At 38.0% G+C, this 15,036-nt stretch overlaps 1 protein-coding gene across 1 annotated transcript in view; it reads right to left on the bottom strand.

The window, feature by feature from the left end:
* CCDC141 (coiled-coil domain containing 141) overlaps nt 1-15,036 on the bottom strand; it is a 219,447-nt gene that overhangs the window by 25,315 nt on the left and 179,096 nt on the right. The window contains exons 17-20 of the mRNA XM_029934315.1: nt 13,821-14,000; nt 11,422-11,571; nt 2,157-2,297; nt 1,226-1,417 (exon numbers count right to left, since the gene is read on the bottom strand). Coding sequence (XP_029790175.1) covers nt 1,226-1,417; nt 2,157-2,297; nt 11,422-11,571; nt 13,821-14,000 — 663 coding nt within the window. The remainder of the gene's footprint in view (nt 1-1,225; nt 1,418-2,156; nt 2,298-11,421; nt 11,572-13,820; nt 14,001-15,036) is intronic.

Raw genomic sequence — 15,036 nt, 5'->3', positions numbered from 1 at the left:
AAATAAGTCAGGCAGAGAAGGACAGAAACCATATGTTTGCACTCATAGGTCTAACAGGAGAACAGGAGAAACCTAATGGAGGACCAGGGGGAGGGGAAGAGGGAAAGAGAGTTGGGGAGAGAGAGGGATGCAAAACTTGAGAGACTATTGAATGCTGAAAATGAACTGAGGGTTGAAGGGGAAGGGGGAGGGGGGAAAAGAGGTGGTGGTGATGGAGGAGGGCACTTATGGGGAAGAGCACTGGGTGTTGTATGAAAACCAATTTGACAATAAACTATTTTTTAAAAAAAGAATGAGATCTAGTTTATTGATTGAGGAAGTATCATCTAAAGAATAGCATTTGACCTTTTTTTTTAAATAGAAGATACTCGTCATATTTTCAAAACACAATGGAAAATTGAGATAGTTTCTCACTAAAAATAGTAAATAACTGTGATAAAAGCAATGTGTCTGACCAAGGCCAGAGCAATTATGATGAGTGAGAAATAGAAACACATGACTCTGTCAGGAGCTGGCTTTAAATAAGTGCCACAGAGCTATAGCAAACCTATATATCAGATACAGAAGAATGATCATCTTCATTCTCCTTATCATGGTGTTAAATCTAAAAATGCTGCATCAGTGATAAAGAGAGAGACATTTTGTGTCACAGAATAATGGCCTCCAAAGAATCCCAAGTGTGCAATTTCTTCAGTATGAAGTGCGCAAATAATAATTTTAACTTGTCAAATTTCGTATTGTCCGTATTATTCATCCTCTTGACAAAAACAAAAAGAACACCAATAACAATCTTTACACCTGAAAAATCCTAGTATCACATTTCTTTCTAAACATTTTCCAATTCTGTGAAATAAGTAAGTCATTTTGGGTATTTTGAACAGATATCAAGCTGTGGACATAATTCCATGATGGTTAAACATCTTGAGTTGATGGAGTTATGGGAGAAATGAGAAACTCTCATATGTTGCTGGTAAGAGAAAATTAGTAAAATCTTTCCAAAGAACATTTGGACAATACCATAAAAATCGCGTAACATTCATTCCCTTTGGTTCAGCAATTCTATTTTAAGAAATTATCCTAAGAAAATAATCATGAAAAGGAGGATGATACATAGACTTCATAACAATAATAGCTAATGCAGCACTGTTTTAAAGTAAAGTAAGCAGAGTAATTTTTTTTAAAAACAACATTACATATGGGTAGCATTACAACAACAAGAAAATACCTCTTCTATCATTTCCTGGAGATGTTCAGTCAGGTCCAAATTCATCTTGTAATCTGTCACAACTTTTTCAAACTCATCCACCTGTTTTTGCAAATCCTTCATTGTTTCCAAAAGGACATTAACTTTATTATTTGGATAATTTAAGAGTGAATAAGTTTTCTTCTCAACTTTTCCCATTTTCATTTTCAAAGCCTGTGCAAAAAAAATATAACAACAAAACCCCCCTCAGATTTTAAAATAATACTCAAGTTTTATTTATGAGGCTAGCTAGTGATTATGTATTGACAGAAAAACTTGGAGAAGTTTTTAAAGTTTTCTCCATTATAGAATATTAAAATAATAATTATCATAAATGTATTTGGGGAACAATGGGTTTCTTCCACATAGTTTATTTACCCAGTATTAAGATCATATAGAAAATTCACTATATATTAGGTTCTAGTCCAGATTTCAAGAATGATACTGTGATTTAAAAAGACAATGATCATAAAATATTTTATTGTCTTCAGTAAGCTCCATGTCTTCTGGGAAAGGCATTAAGATAATCTTGTTAGTGGTTCTGGGAGCAGTGGAGGAAGTTCCTGATACTGGCAGGTGCAAGGAAAGGAAAAGGTACAAAGTGTGTGTGCAGGTGTGTGTGTGTGTACTGTGGGGAAGAATGGAAGCAGAAAGGCTGGGTAGGTTTGGTAGAATCCATTCTAGAACTGCCTCAAGAGATAAATTAACTTAAACACTTTCCATGGGAACCTAATTGTCACAAAAGCAGAAAACTACCTTCTCAGTCCTGATGCTACAAAAAAGCCCAAAGGTTAGGCATCTAGAATTGAAATGCAAAATGATTTTGCAATAATTGTAGTAGTGCATGCACATGCACGTGCGCGTGCACACACACACACACACACCAAATACACCACCCATACTTTCTCTTTACCTGTATTTTTTCATCATACACATCAACTTGTTGAATTTGATATTTAAGGGCCTTCAGATTCCGAGCTTTCTCATTTTTCTTAGTGTAGTTAAACTTTAAATTGTTGAATTTCTTTTTGATATCTTTGAATGACTCTTTGAGCTGCAGTTCAGCAAAAAGAAAAAGGTGATTTCCTTAAAATGAGGACACTAACATTGACTTATAATAAATAAAAAAGTCTAAACACCAATATATTCATAATCTTCAAAACATAATCAGTGATTTTGGAATAGGAAACAAGTCTGCTATATGTGAATTTAAACATATTCCCAAAATATAAGCATAAATTTTTCTTTGTATTTCTTGATTTGTAATTTATAATTAGATTTATAAGTATAGAATATCCTTTGGCCTCCAAACAAGAAAATTTTTAACATACCATAGATTTTCAACAACTCAAATTTTCTTTTTTTATTAAAAAATTGTTTAATGTTTATTTATTTTTGAGACAGAGAGAGACAGAGTGTGAGTGGTGAAGGGGCAGAGAGAGAGGGAGAAAGAATCCGAAGCCTGGGATCCAGGTTCTGAACTGTTACCTCAGAGCTCAATGCCAGGCTCACAGTCATGAACCACGAGTTCATGACCTGAGCTGAAATAGGACACCTAACTGACTGAGCCACCCAGGTGCCCAACAACTCAAAATTTCTTATTTGTATTAATTTGACATCAAATGCCCCATTCATTCCATTTTCTGTGTGCTAGCATTTGCCCCAGATCCTTTAGCCTCTGGAGGCTCTCTCTCTCTCTCTCTCTCTCCCTCTTTATTTTTTAAATGTTTATTTGTTTATTTTTGAGAGAAAGCACAAGCAAGGGAGTGGCAGAGACAGAGAAAGAGACACAGATTCCGAAACAGGCTCCAGGATCTGAACTGTTAGCACAGAGCCCAATGTGGGGCTCGAACTTACAAGCAGGGAGATCATGACCTGAGCTGAAGTCAGACACTTAACCGACTGAGCCACTCAGGTGCCCCAAAGCTCTCTTACAGCCATCAGGTATGAATTCATGAGGCTCCAATGAGTTGTTCCTGTTGCAGAAGTCAATGAAGGGTTGATATACAGACCAACAAGGACAATAGTGGGATGTAAGAGGAGACCCAATATGAGATTTATATTTATATTTGGTTTATTTACCCAAATCCAGTTTAAAAATATTATTTTCATGAGCAGCTTCCAGGAGAGATTTTCTTGTTGGATATAGGCCACTAACTTCAGATGTCATTCCAAACCAAAGTAAAGTGACAGTGTCACCACAGATGGCAATGCTAACCTGTGTATAAACCAAGCATAGAGGAGGGCATGCAGCATGACAGCACAGAGAACACTTTACCAGTGAACCAAAGTTATAGCAGCCTGTTCCATTAAACACATCACTTTCTGTGCCCTTCTCCATATTCAAGAAAGATAAACATATTGACAGGTTCTTTATATTATCAGCAAGGGGAAGTACAGAGAAAACGTAAACCTTCTTAGATTATATGGAAGCATTTAACAGCAAAAAATGAACAATGTCATGGTTGATAAATCTGAGCAATGATAAGAAAAGTCGGAAATATTGAAATTCTTTTCAATGGCAGCAAATAAATTATTTGGAAGGGAATAAAAGCTGTGTACATGCTAGATTCTAGCCTTGTAATACATAAAAAAAATCTGCCTTAAAAAAATATTTGCTTCCTCAAAAGCTTATTTCAAATTCTACATATTGTAAAAACTGAACCTTGATCTTATCTTTACCATTTCTTTTATAAAGTAAGGTCCAGGCAGACATTCTTGCATGGAAATTATTATACCGACATATTATTTTGCATCTGATACACCTATACCTCATCAGTGTTGCTTATTTTATATGGTAAATGAAGTTGTTGAAGATGGGTTTTACGGTGCCAATTAAGCCAAGCCCACATTAGACACTTAAATTGATAATCAGTAACATTCTAAAGAGGACAAAAGTTTCCTAATTTGAAAATGATTTCTCTATGAAACTCATGAAAATATTTGAGATCATATTCTGTTGGCATACTTATATAATAACAATTAATATTTAAATTCTTTGACACTCAGTGCTTTAATATGCACATGTTTGATTTTAGTGGGAGTATAAAGGGTCTACACCCTGCGTTACTCACATAGAGCTTTGGCAGGAGCTCTTTCCCCAAAGTCATAATCAGCAACTGTAGGTGTAATAACTACCACATCTGAGGAAACCACAGATTCTTGTATTAAAAAAGATGCCTCAATAAGGAGTTATTGTTTAATGGGTACAGAATTTCTGTTTGGGATGATGAAAAAGTTCTGGAGATGATAGTGGTAATGGTAGTATAACAATGAGGGTGTACTGAATATCATTTGCCTGTACCCTTAAAATGGTTAGCGTAGTAAATTTATGCTATGTGTATTTTACCACAACTTAATATATAATTTTTATCTTTAATAAAAATAAACATAAGGAAAAAAAGAGAGAAAATATATGTCCTGTCACATGCATTCATTGGAAAATAAAATTTTATATTCTTTTTTCTCTTACTGGAACATGACATATTTTATAAACTTCAGTCTAGAGAAAGGAAGAGGGGTTCTGTCATCAATCTGATAATCATTGGGTTACATCGGTTGTTTAAATGGGAAAGATCAACATCTATTTGAAAACTATGTGATGAATGGAGAAAGGCTGAGCCTTATCACTGTAATACTAAACCATGAAATTTAAAATCTACTTTGGATCAAAAACTTTAAGACTGATAAATGATGAGCACAATTTTATTCCTGTTGCTTCAGAATGCATGCACTTCCACTGAAGATGATTTATAAGACCAAAGAATGTTCATGGCACTATGTGCATGTAAAACGGAATCGGCTTCTTTCTGACACATGAGTTCCTTTGACAAAGTTGCTGGCACTTTGTTTCTTTTGGTCCCACCAGAAATGCAGTTTAAATCCAGTACCTTTTCCAGTTCAGATTTCGGACTATTCCACAAAGAAGTGGAAGGCAGCATGAATGAACTGCCTTTAGCAACTAGGTTTTCAGAAAAATCTAAGTGTGCCTAAATTTCTTACCTAAACATTCCAACATGAAAACTTAACTTCCCATCTAATCCTCATAGTGTGATCGTATTTTTAAAGGAACTGAGTGCCATGGTTGCTTGGCTGGGGCATCATTGTTCCTGCAGCTGTTTCTAACTTTAGTTAGCTTGTCAACAATGGGGAACGGCGAAAAAAATGGCCAAGACAACTGCTCAGCAGGAGGACATAAGCAGGAAAAAACCAGGAGCATTTTCTTTTTTTAATAAATAATGTGATTTTCCTAACTTTCCACTTGTTCAGCTCCTCCATATTTGTTTTGGAATATACAGACTAAGTTAATAGAGGTATAATTAGGAAAAAAAATTATTAAGACTTTGAAATTGTAGTCCTTTTGGGGACATGTGGGTGGCTCTGTCAGTTAGGTATCTAACTTCTGCTCATGAACCCTCCCCCTGCTGCTGCTGGGCTCTCTGCTGGCAGCTCAGAGCCTGGAGTCTGCTTCAGACTCTGTGTCTCTCTCTCTACCCCTCTCCCACTTGCACTCTGTCAGTCTCTCTCAAAAATAAATACTAAAAAAGTTTTTTAGTTGTAGTTCTTTTACAACTAGCAGAATGAGCATCTTCACCAAATTTCCCAGGGAGCCGTAAGCCTCTCTCAGGGTTAGGAATGAACAAAGGTTCTGGGGGAGAAGCAGAAGCAAAAGAGGCTGATGACAAGCAGGCTGGCTGGCTATTCTTAGTCTTGATGAAGCTGGTCGAGGCTGCTTTGGCAAAAGAATGTATTATTGTGAGTCTGATGCTGGCAAGGCCAATTTATGTGAGGGACATGGGACATTTTAAAACTAAGGAAACATTAAATACAAAAGCCTTTCCTTGGAACTATGGCACAGGTTTGGCCAGGAGCAAAAATACAAAACCAATAGTCCATTTCTCTTAAGGTCCACTTCATGAGCTTCATTTCTTGCCCATCCTTCTGCCAATTCCAGAAACAAGTTTTCCGATGCTCATTTTTAGTAACAGAATGCTTCACAGTTATTACCTCCCAGGAAAGCTTACATTTGAAATGAAAGGACCTACAGATTCATAATTCAACCTGAATGATTTGCTACAATTATGATGGGTAGAATATTTAGCCTAAGTTCTGGAGAGATTTTGGGACAAGGCCCCTTGGCCTCCTTCTGCCTGGCAAATGCATCATTGTCCTCCTGTGCTCAGGGCCAGGCCTGCAGCAGCAGAAGTGGTGCAGCGTCGAGAGAGAAAACGGTTGCTTCATTTGACATTGGACACGACAGCATGTCTCAGTAATGGCTATTTTATACACCCTGCAAGTTTGGTGTCTTCATAATGTATTTGTTTTATTTTCTGGACATGAAAACTATGCTTTGATTTGATTTGATTTTGAGAGAAAGAAAGGGTGAACGTGAGTGAGGGGCAGAGAGGGGTAGGGGAGAGAAAGAGAAAGAAGTGAGACTCCTGTTTACCCGAAGTGGGGCTCAAGTTCACCCAGTGTGGGACTTGAACTCATGAACTGTGAGATCGTGACCTGAGCTGAAGTCAGATGCTTAACTGAGGGAGCCACCAAGGTGCCCAAAAACTATGATTTTAAACTTCAACTCTATATTCTTCAGGAAAAATAGACTTTGCAGATGTTAAACACCAAACTTCTATCACATTTTATGCCAATGGGATGGACATTTTCAGAACAAATTATAATCTTTCCTATTCTTTTATACATATCCTTTGAATGGACCCACAGTGTGGCCTGGTCACAACTGGTTGTGACTTGAAGTCCCATGGGCTTTAATTCACTCTGGACCCCATGTTTCCTGAGGACTTTTGTGTTCTTGTGGTCCCGTACACAATAGCCACATTGGTGATATGGTGACAAGTGGTTTAATGAGGAGAGTTTAGTTTTTGAATAATGGTTGCTTAGCTTTTTCTTAAAATGACGCATTAGGGCTATTAATCTGGAATATCTTTACTGTACCACAGCACTGCCCTATTGCGCATTTTCCCTGTCCATGCATTCTTTTTCTGCTTCTTGTCCTGCCAGTGGGTGACTCTCCATGGTCATTTTGTCAATCGATAGCAAAGTGCTATATAATGTCAGGAAGTCTGATGATATTAGTTGGATATATGTCTATTCCCCAATTCTAATTTACTGCTTCTAATCTGCCTTCTATCCCTGGAACTGAGATGACTGACTTACCCAAATTGACAAAAAAATGTGTGTAACTGGAACACGAGACTCTGACATACGGAATATCCTATATATACACGAAGTCCTCTTCTGCTTCCTTGCTGATGGGTAAAGATGTCGCTGCAGTGTAAAAATATCTGGCTAAAATAATAAAATTATATGAAAGTTTCTGTTTGCAAAACTCATTTTGGAAGAATGGATACCAACCCAATTCTGTCATTGCTATTTTTTTCAGCAAAGTAGTTGTTTGGGGCCCATAATTAGACTCCAGTTACAAATTTCCATTATCATTATGTAAATGTAAAAGTAATTTTTTTGGTCAAGTGGCAAGTGGAAAACATGCTCAATGTTAACTTATTACATTTCTAAATGAAGACATGTAAAAGAATGAGTAACTAATGGTGCTCTATCACATATTACCATGGAGAATGTTTGTAAATGCTTTGTGTTTAACAGCTTATTAATGTCACCAGGCAAGAAAATATATAGTGAAATTCAACATCCATGCATACAAATACATCACTGAGTAAAATGAGTGAAAAAAATTCCACAAAATCTGGCAGTTTGAAGGTTGTGACAGTAGACGTGAAGAAAATGAGATTTTACAATTTCCTATGTCTTAGTGTATGAAATTAGAAAATAATAATATTTTACCTACAGATAATCAAGGCACAAAACCATGTTTTTTTTTTGTCTTTAAAGAATATCACATCTCATAAAAATAAATCACATTTAGAACAGCCCACTTCATTCTGCCTTGAGGAACTGAGTCCTCTCCTAAGCGCCTTTAGCACAGTCATAACCATGTAAGTCAGTCAGGGCATCATCAAATGAACTGTGCTATTAGTGTCAGAGTATACAAACAGTTTGTAACAGATATGCCAGAAAATAAGGCTAGGAGAGGAAAACACAGAAAAAGGATATGTGGAACATCAGACCATATGGTGGTCAAATGGGCTAAAACAGGAATAAGGGATGAACTCTGAGATTAGCAAGTGACAGTGTGTTGGTGCCCAATAAAGGCCAATGCCAATGAATGAGCTTTGGGGCCAAAGCTGACTTAACACACCATGAACAAAAACTCTACAGTCTGGTAGCACACTACCCAAATGAAGATCACACACGCCTCAGTCGTCTCATCTTAAAAATGAAAATGTCAGGGGTGCCTGGGTGGCTCAGTTGGTTAAGCCTCTGACTTTGACTCAGGTCATGATCTCACAGTTTGTGAGTTCAAGCCCCACATCGGGCTCTGGGCTGACAGCTCAGAGCCTGGAGCCTGCTTCGGAGTCTGTGTCTCCCTCTCTTTCTGCCCCTCCCCTGCTCATTCTCTGTCTTTCTCTGCCTCTCAAAAATAAACATACATTAAAACTTTAAAAAAGAAATGAAGATGTCAAAGTAGAAATCTTTCAAAATCTATTTCAACTTAGCATCTGTGAACTTCCAAGAAGCACTTTAAGCAAAACAATGTATTTTCCAATCAACTTAAAAAGTCAAATGCAATGTTTGGTTTAGTTCCCTAGTGGGGTGTCTGACTTCATTTAATACCAAAAAGTAGTATAAAATATTGCTTTTACTTTTATATAATGTTTCAAGTACCTACGCCAAATATTAATAATGATAATATAATAAAAATGTCTAGGGGTGGCTGAGTGGCTCAGGCAGTTAAGTTTCCAACTTCAGCTCAGCTTATGATCTCGCAGTTTGTGAGTTCAAGCCCTACATCAGGCTCTGCACTGGCAGCTGGGAACCTGAAGCCTGCTTCAGATTCTATGTCCTTCCCCTTCTCGTGTTCTCTCTCTCTCTCTTTCAAAAATAAACAAATAAAACATTTAAAAATGTCTAGGTGTATAAATATTTTTGCCACTTGGAATCTGCCTGTCTGCACTTTGATATTCACAATACAAACTAGAGCATACACACATTTATTTTAATAAATTTATAATAATATATTCATTAAAATAAATAATATATTCCTTCTGATTATTTTCACATTAGGCTTATGGTTGGAAAGTTCAGGATATGGATGCTAAACTGTGATATGCCTACTACATTTCTACAAGAAGGAAAGGAGAAATAGATCAAAGATTTTCAAAGATCCTTTAAGTATGAAATTGTAACTTACATCAAAGATTAGCTGGATATGAAGTAGAAGCAAATGGGAAGAGTAGTTCTCTTAATGTTTAAGATCATGTGAAAGCGTTATCTGATTCCTAAAGCAAACCCACATGTATCTTGTTGCTCATTCCTATTACGGTACAGACAATCCTGGGGTGTCCCTACTGTGACTACAAGGGACATCTGTCATCCTGGCTAGCTGGCTCACTCATCACGAGGCAGCCTATAAATAGAACGACTGTGGGAAAGGCCTGGACAGGGGGACCCAGCTCCATAAATGCCACAGCACTTCAGGAAGGTAGAAACTGAGCCATAGAGAGCTAGGAATAAGACTTAGCCTCCTTCACTTGGTTTCAGTCAGTATAGAGCTGAACATCCCTGCAGGGAGAGAGATTTTTGGCAAAACAAGTTTACCAAAGAAGAAGGAGGAAGAGGAGAAAGGGGACGAGGAAGGGGCAGGGAACAGGGTGGTGGAGAAGGAGGAGGAGGATGGGAAGAAGGAAGATAACTCTGGAGAAAGGTAGTAAGAAACACTGTTTGCAAGCCTGCAAATCTAAATGATACAGCCTTGGGGAGAACAATGCTGGGGGGGGGGGGATAATACTTTCTTTAATACTGTTTTTCCTTAATAAGACTTGAATGAAGTGTTGTTAGCTACAGTACAGGAACTGGCAGAAGCCACAGAGGGTCGGCTACACTCTGAGTAACCTCAGATTAATCTCTAGCCCAGAATGACTCTCTGGAACACAAACTCTGAGCAGAACCTCTATAGTCCTGTGGCACATTGCTAAAAGGAAAATTGTTTCCCTCCTGGGATCCACATGGCCTCTCTCACTCTTTACCCCTTTCTCTTTCCTTCCAGCCCTGCTTCCTTCCTGCACCTGCCCGTCGTCTATAAAAATGTGGCCTGCAGGAAGGAACACGCCAGAACTAGACGACCATTCAAGTTTAGTTACTCATACTTTTGTCCATGAGCTAATGCTGTTTGATAATATTGATACTTGCTGGGCCTAGATTGTGTAAATTGGGACTAAACAGAACGTGAAAGAAGGTTTACCACTTCCTTTTCCTGCATCTACTTTTGTTATGAACTTGTGATTAATGGACTCAGAAATATTTTGCTCCAAATGGAGATAAGTCTGGAATCATAGTACCTTATTTCTGCTGTCAGTTCTCAGTCAAAAACCAGGACTCTGGCAACCTCACCTATGTTTTTCTCCCAGAGTAAGTTTATTTAAATGGAAATTTAACTACTGGAGGGTGATTGTGGCTCACTACGTATTTGGGGTTTGGGTTTGGGTAGAATTGAGGGAGAGGAGGTAGAATTATGTGTTCCTGAGGGGGTGCATGGATACAGAGGATGACTTTCATGTTATTCCTTATTCTCTATAAGTTGTTTTGCCAGTAAGCTGCTCCATTTGAGGAAATACGAAACCAGCCACTTGACTTTGGTGATCATACTTTGTAGCCTCTGAGGCAAAGAGCCTGCTCCTCTGGCCTTTGGCACCCCCTTCAGTGTGAATCAATGGTGCTTAAATAGAATCTCAGCAGGTTGGAGCTGACTGCCTGGGGACAGAATCACCCTTTTCGTCCTGACGGGCTGCATCCACTCAAGCAACTAACTGCTGTATAGGCTTGAGTGGGGGGAAAGAAAAGAAACAAGAGGCCACATTAGTGCATTCTAGGTTTTTTTTTATGCATTGACAACATACTGACGTGGGTGCTTGAAGTTTACTCACACTTTCAGAGCCCTGAGACTATTACTTGGTAGATTAAAGGTCAATGTTGAATAAACAGTCTCCTGATTGTGTGTGCATGCACACAGACGCTTGAGACACATGCTTTTGGTTCAGAGCAACTTTTGGCAATGGTGCTGCTCACCCATACCACCCCACCTCGTTTATATTGTCCCTTGTGGTGCAGTACTCCAAGCAGCGGGCCAGGGTCTGTTCATGCTCCTCGGCTTTGGCACGCAAGTTCACACCATCCCCCTCAAGGACATCCAGCTGCTGCTGCAGGTTCTTGGCAGAAATGTTAGAACAGTTCTGGAAATGAAATGGAAGTGCAAGTGACAAAGGGAAAGGGAGAAACAGCAGTGAGACAGATGTGCTATTTACCTACATTATGAAACACATAGAGACATTAAAAACGAGGTTCCTGGTTTGCTTTACCTCCAGCATATCTGAATATACTGTAATGATTTCAGAAAAGAGCCAGACACCAACATGTTGGGGAAGGCAAACCATTGCATTTCCAGTCTTGAAACTTAAGTTTTGAAGATTTTCTCATCACATCCAACTCTTCAGAGATGTCACTTATTATAAGGTATAATTTTTATTTCAAAAGCATAAACTATGCATCAGAAACCTTCAGTTTCTGCATTATAATTTTCCTGTCAACTTGAACTTAACCTCAGGTTCATTATGCAAGTGCACCAATCTCTGCTCAGCACAGAGGGCTGCTGAGGCCAAGGCCAGAAGAGAGTCAGAGAACAATTCATATTATTTGTGCATAGTGAGACATCTTACTTTTTTCCTTTTGTAATACATTTATTAATAAAATAAAACTCTTTAAAAAGAAAGCTCCTTCTTGCTAAAAAACTGATTCCATTAACAGCAACAGATATTTTGTATTTCTGTCTTTTAGTTAAAAATAAATAATTTTAGGGGCGCCTGGGTGGCTCAGTTGGTTGAGCGTCTGACTTTGGTTCAGGTCATGATCTCAGTTCATGAGATCAAGCCCCACGTTGAGCTCTGTGCTGACAGCTCAGAGCCTGGAACCTGCTTTGGATTCTGTGTCTCCCTCTCTCTTTGCCCCTCCCCCATTTGCACTCTGTCTCTATCTCTCAAAAATAAATAAACATAAAAAAAAATTTTTTTAAACCCAAAAAACAATTTTAGGTTCTTTGCATTCCATATAGTTTAATGGATATCTTAAATGAACTTTGAAATAAAATTGGCCATTATGATTTATTAAAGTTATACATGTTGGATAGAAAAAATATAATCTTTTCTTCCCTAAATTTAGGAATTGAGAAATGGATTTTTAAAAATCAGAGTCCAATGTATTATTTACAAAAATATGATCTGGAAATATTTTCTTCTCTTTTAGGCTTCTTTGTTAATGTCAGTCTATTTGCATACAGCAGGTCCAATGACTAGTGCCCAAGCCTTCTGTGAAGACAGGAGGCGCTTCCAATCTGGGTTTTCATGGATAAAGCAGTTTCTCTGGGCTTCAGATTCTTCTTTTATAAAGCGGGTGTTGTGGGCTAGCTTTTCTCTAGAATACCCTCCAGATCTGAAATGCTATAGCAGCATTTCTCCAATCAAAATATAATCTGAGGGGCACCTGGGTGGCTCACTTGGTTGAGCGTCCAGCTTCAGCCCAAGTCATGATCTCACAGTGCGTGGATTTGAGCCCCACGTCAGGCTCTGTGCTGACAGCTAGCTCAGAGCCTAGAGCCTACTTCAGATTCTGTATCTCTCTCTCTCTCTCTCTGACCCTCCCCTGCTCGCGCTGTCTCTCTGTCTCTCAAAAATAAATAAAAAACATTAAAAATAGAAAAGAAACCAATCTGTTTAAAAATATATATATACTCTGAGCCACATGAATAATTTAAAATTTTGTAGTAGTTGTACTAAAAAGGAAGAAAGGAACAGGTGAAATTCATCTTCATAAGGTGGTTTGTTCAACCAAGTATGTCCAAATAACATCATTTTAGTATGTACCCAAATGTTGAAAATATTAATACAGTTTTTATACTAGTCTTTGGAATCTAGTGTGTATTTCACACATAGAGCACATCTGAATTGTTGCTAAACTTCTATCAGAAATACTTGATCTGTAGTCGGATTTCATAGTTGATAACTAAAATGTAGATTCACATATCCAAGCTCTTCCCAACCTACTTAAAAGTTTTCCCATAATTACACTGAATGTCAGTTTTAAAATGTAAAATTAATTAAAAATAAATAAAATGAGAGTTCAATTCTTTCATTGTAGTAGGCACATTTCAGATGTGAAAAACTGTCATATTAGGCAACACAGCTCTACAATTATATTTTTAATTAGCATGAGAATAGGTATATAAAACAAGACTTTTGTAAACAGATATTCTCCTTAAATATTTTTTCTTTTGTTATAGGTGGTAGGCATTCACCACAAATACCTATTCCAATGGCTTGATGTATTATTTAATTTAGCATGTACTAGGCAATCTGCCTGGTTTCGTTGATGTTATAACCCAGCTCTCAGCTTCAGTTAGGTATGAGTGATGGTGCTCTAAGTTGCTTACGGGTCGCTGCACTGCGGCGATGATGTCCACTCCCAGGGAGAGGGCCAGTTGATGGAGCTGATCAATATGCGCCTGCTTCTCCTGAGAGCGACTGAGCTGCACCTGGGCTTTGTGGCCATCCTCCAGCTCCTCTGGCTGTTCTAAAAACTCCATTTCCCTTGACTCGATGAGATGACCCAGCTGACATTTGGGACATTAACAATTAACATGGGTTTTCATAAAGCAGATTTGTTGTTTTAAAAACCTACTTCCTATAACCAATTTTACCTCCTGGTCAAAATGCTGCCAAGGCCACCTATAATTATTAGTGCTAGAGACAAATAAATGTCACAGTGCTTCAAACCAATAGGGCAAAATTGAGGAACAAATATTATCAGTTCTGTTAAAGAAGGTCATGGCCTAAAACCTTTGCAAGATCTAGGCTTGTGATCTGAGTAAATTCAGAAGCTATTTTAAAGGGATATCAATACATCTCCATTTTCTGCTAATAGAAGGTAATAACATGATGCCTGGGTAGCTCATTTGGCTAAGTATCTGACTCTTGATTTCTGCTCAGATAATGATCTCACAGTTTGTGAGTTTGAGCCCCTCGTCAGGCTCTACACTAACAGTGCAGAGCCTGCTTGGGATTTTCTCTCTCTTTCTCTCTCTCAAAAATAAATAAGTAAACATTTAAAAGAAAGTAAAAGCTAATAACTTGAACCTGTACTGAGCACTCCATAATGACAGGTACTTAAGATACAAAAAACCCCAGGAATTTATTTTCTTCCCTCAGAGAGCTTACACTTGAGTTGGGAGGTGGGGGGAGTAATTAAGAATCAAGATACTAAAAATGACAGATGTGTGAGATAAACTATGAAAGTTCTGGGAATTTATAAGAGAAACAAATAAGGCCAAATAAGGTAGGCTTGTTGGAAGCAAGGATAGAGTTTAAATAGTAGAGAGGAGCAGAGCAAAAAGGACCTATTAGATAATGGCAGCCTGAGAGTCAAGACTTGGCGTTAGGAAGGTGTCCACCATCTTTGGGAGACACAGAAGAGCTCGGTTTGGCTGGAATGTAAGGGAGGAAAGAAGCATAGTGAGAAAAAGTTTAAGGCCGGATTGTGGAGTTCTGATATCAGAATAAGCAATTTGGCCTTTATCACACAATAATTTATTTCTAATGTCATAGTTTAACGTTTATTTATTTATCATGAGAACAAGTACAAGTGGGGAG

This window comes from Suricata suricatta, chromosome 3 (genome assembly GCF_006229205.1).
Source record: "Suricata suricatta isolate VVHF042 chromosome 3, meerkat_22Aug2017_6uvM2_HiC, whole genome shotgun sequence".
Classification (NCBI taxonomy): Eukaryota; Metazoa; Chordata; class Mammalia; order Carnivora; family Herpestidae; genus Suricata; species Suricata suricatta.
This window is presented reverse-complemented; position numbering and strand designations above follow the sequence as displayed.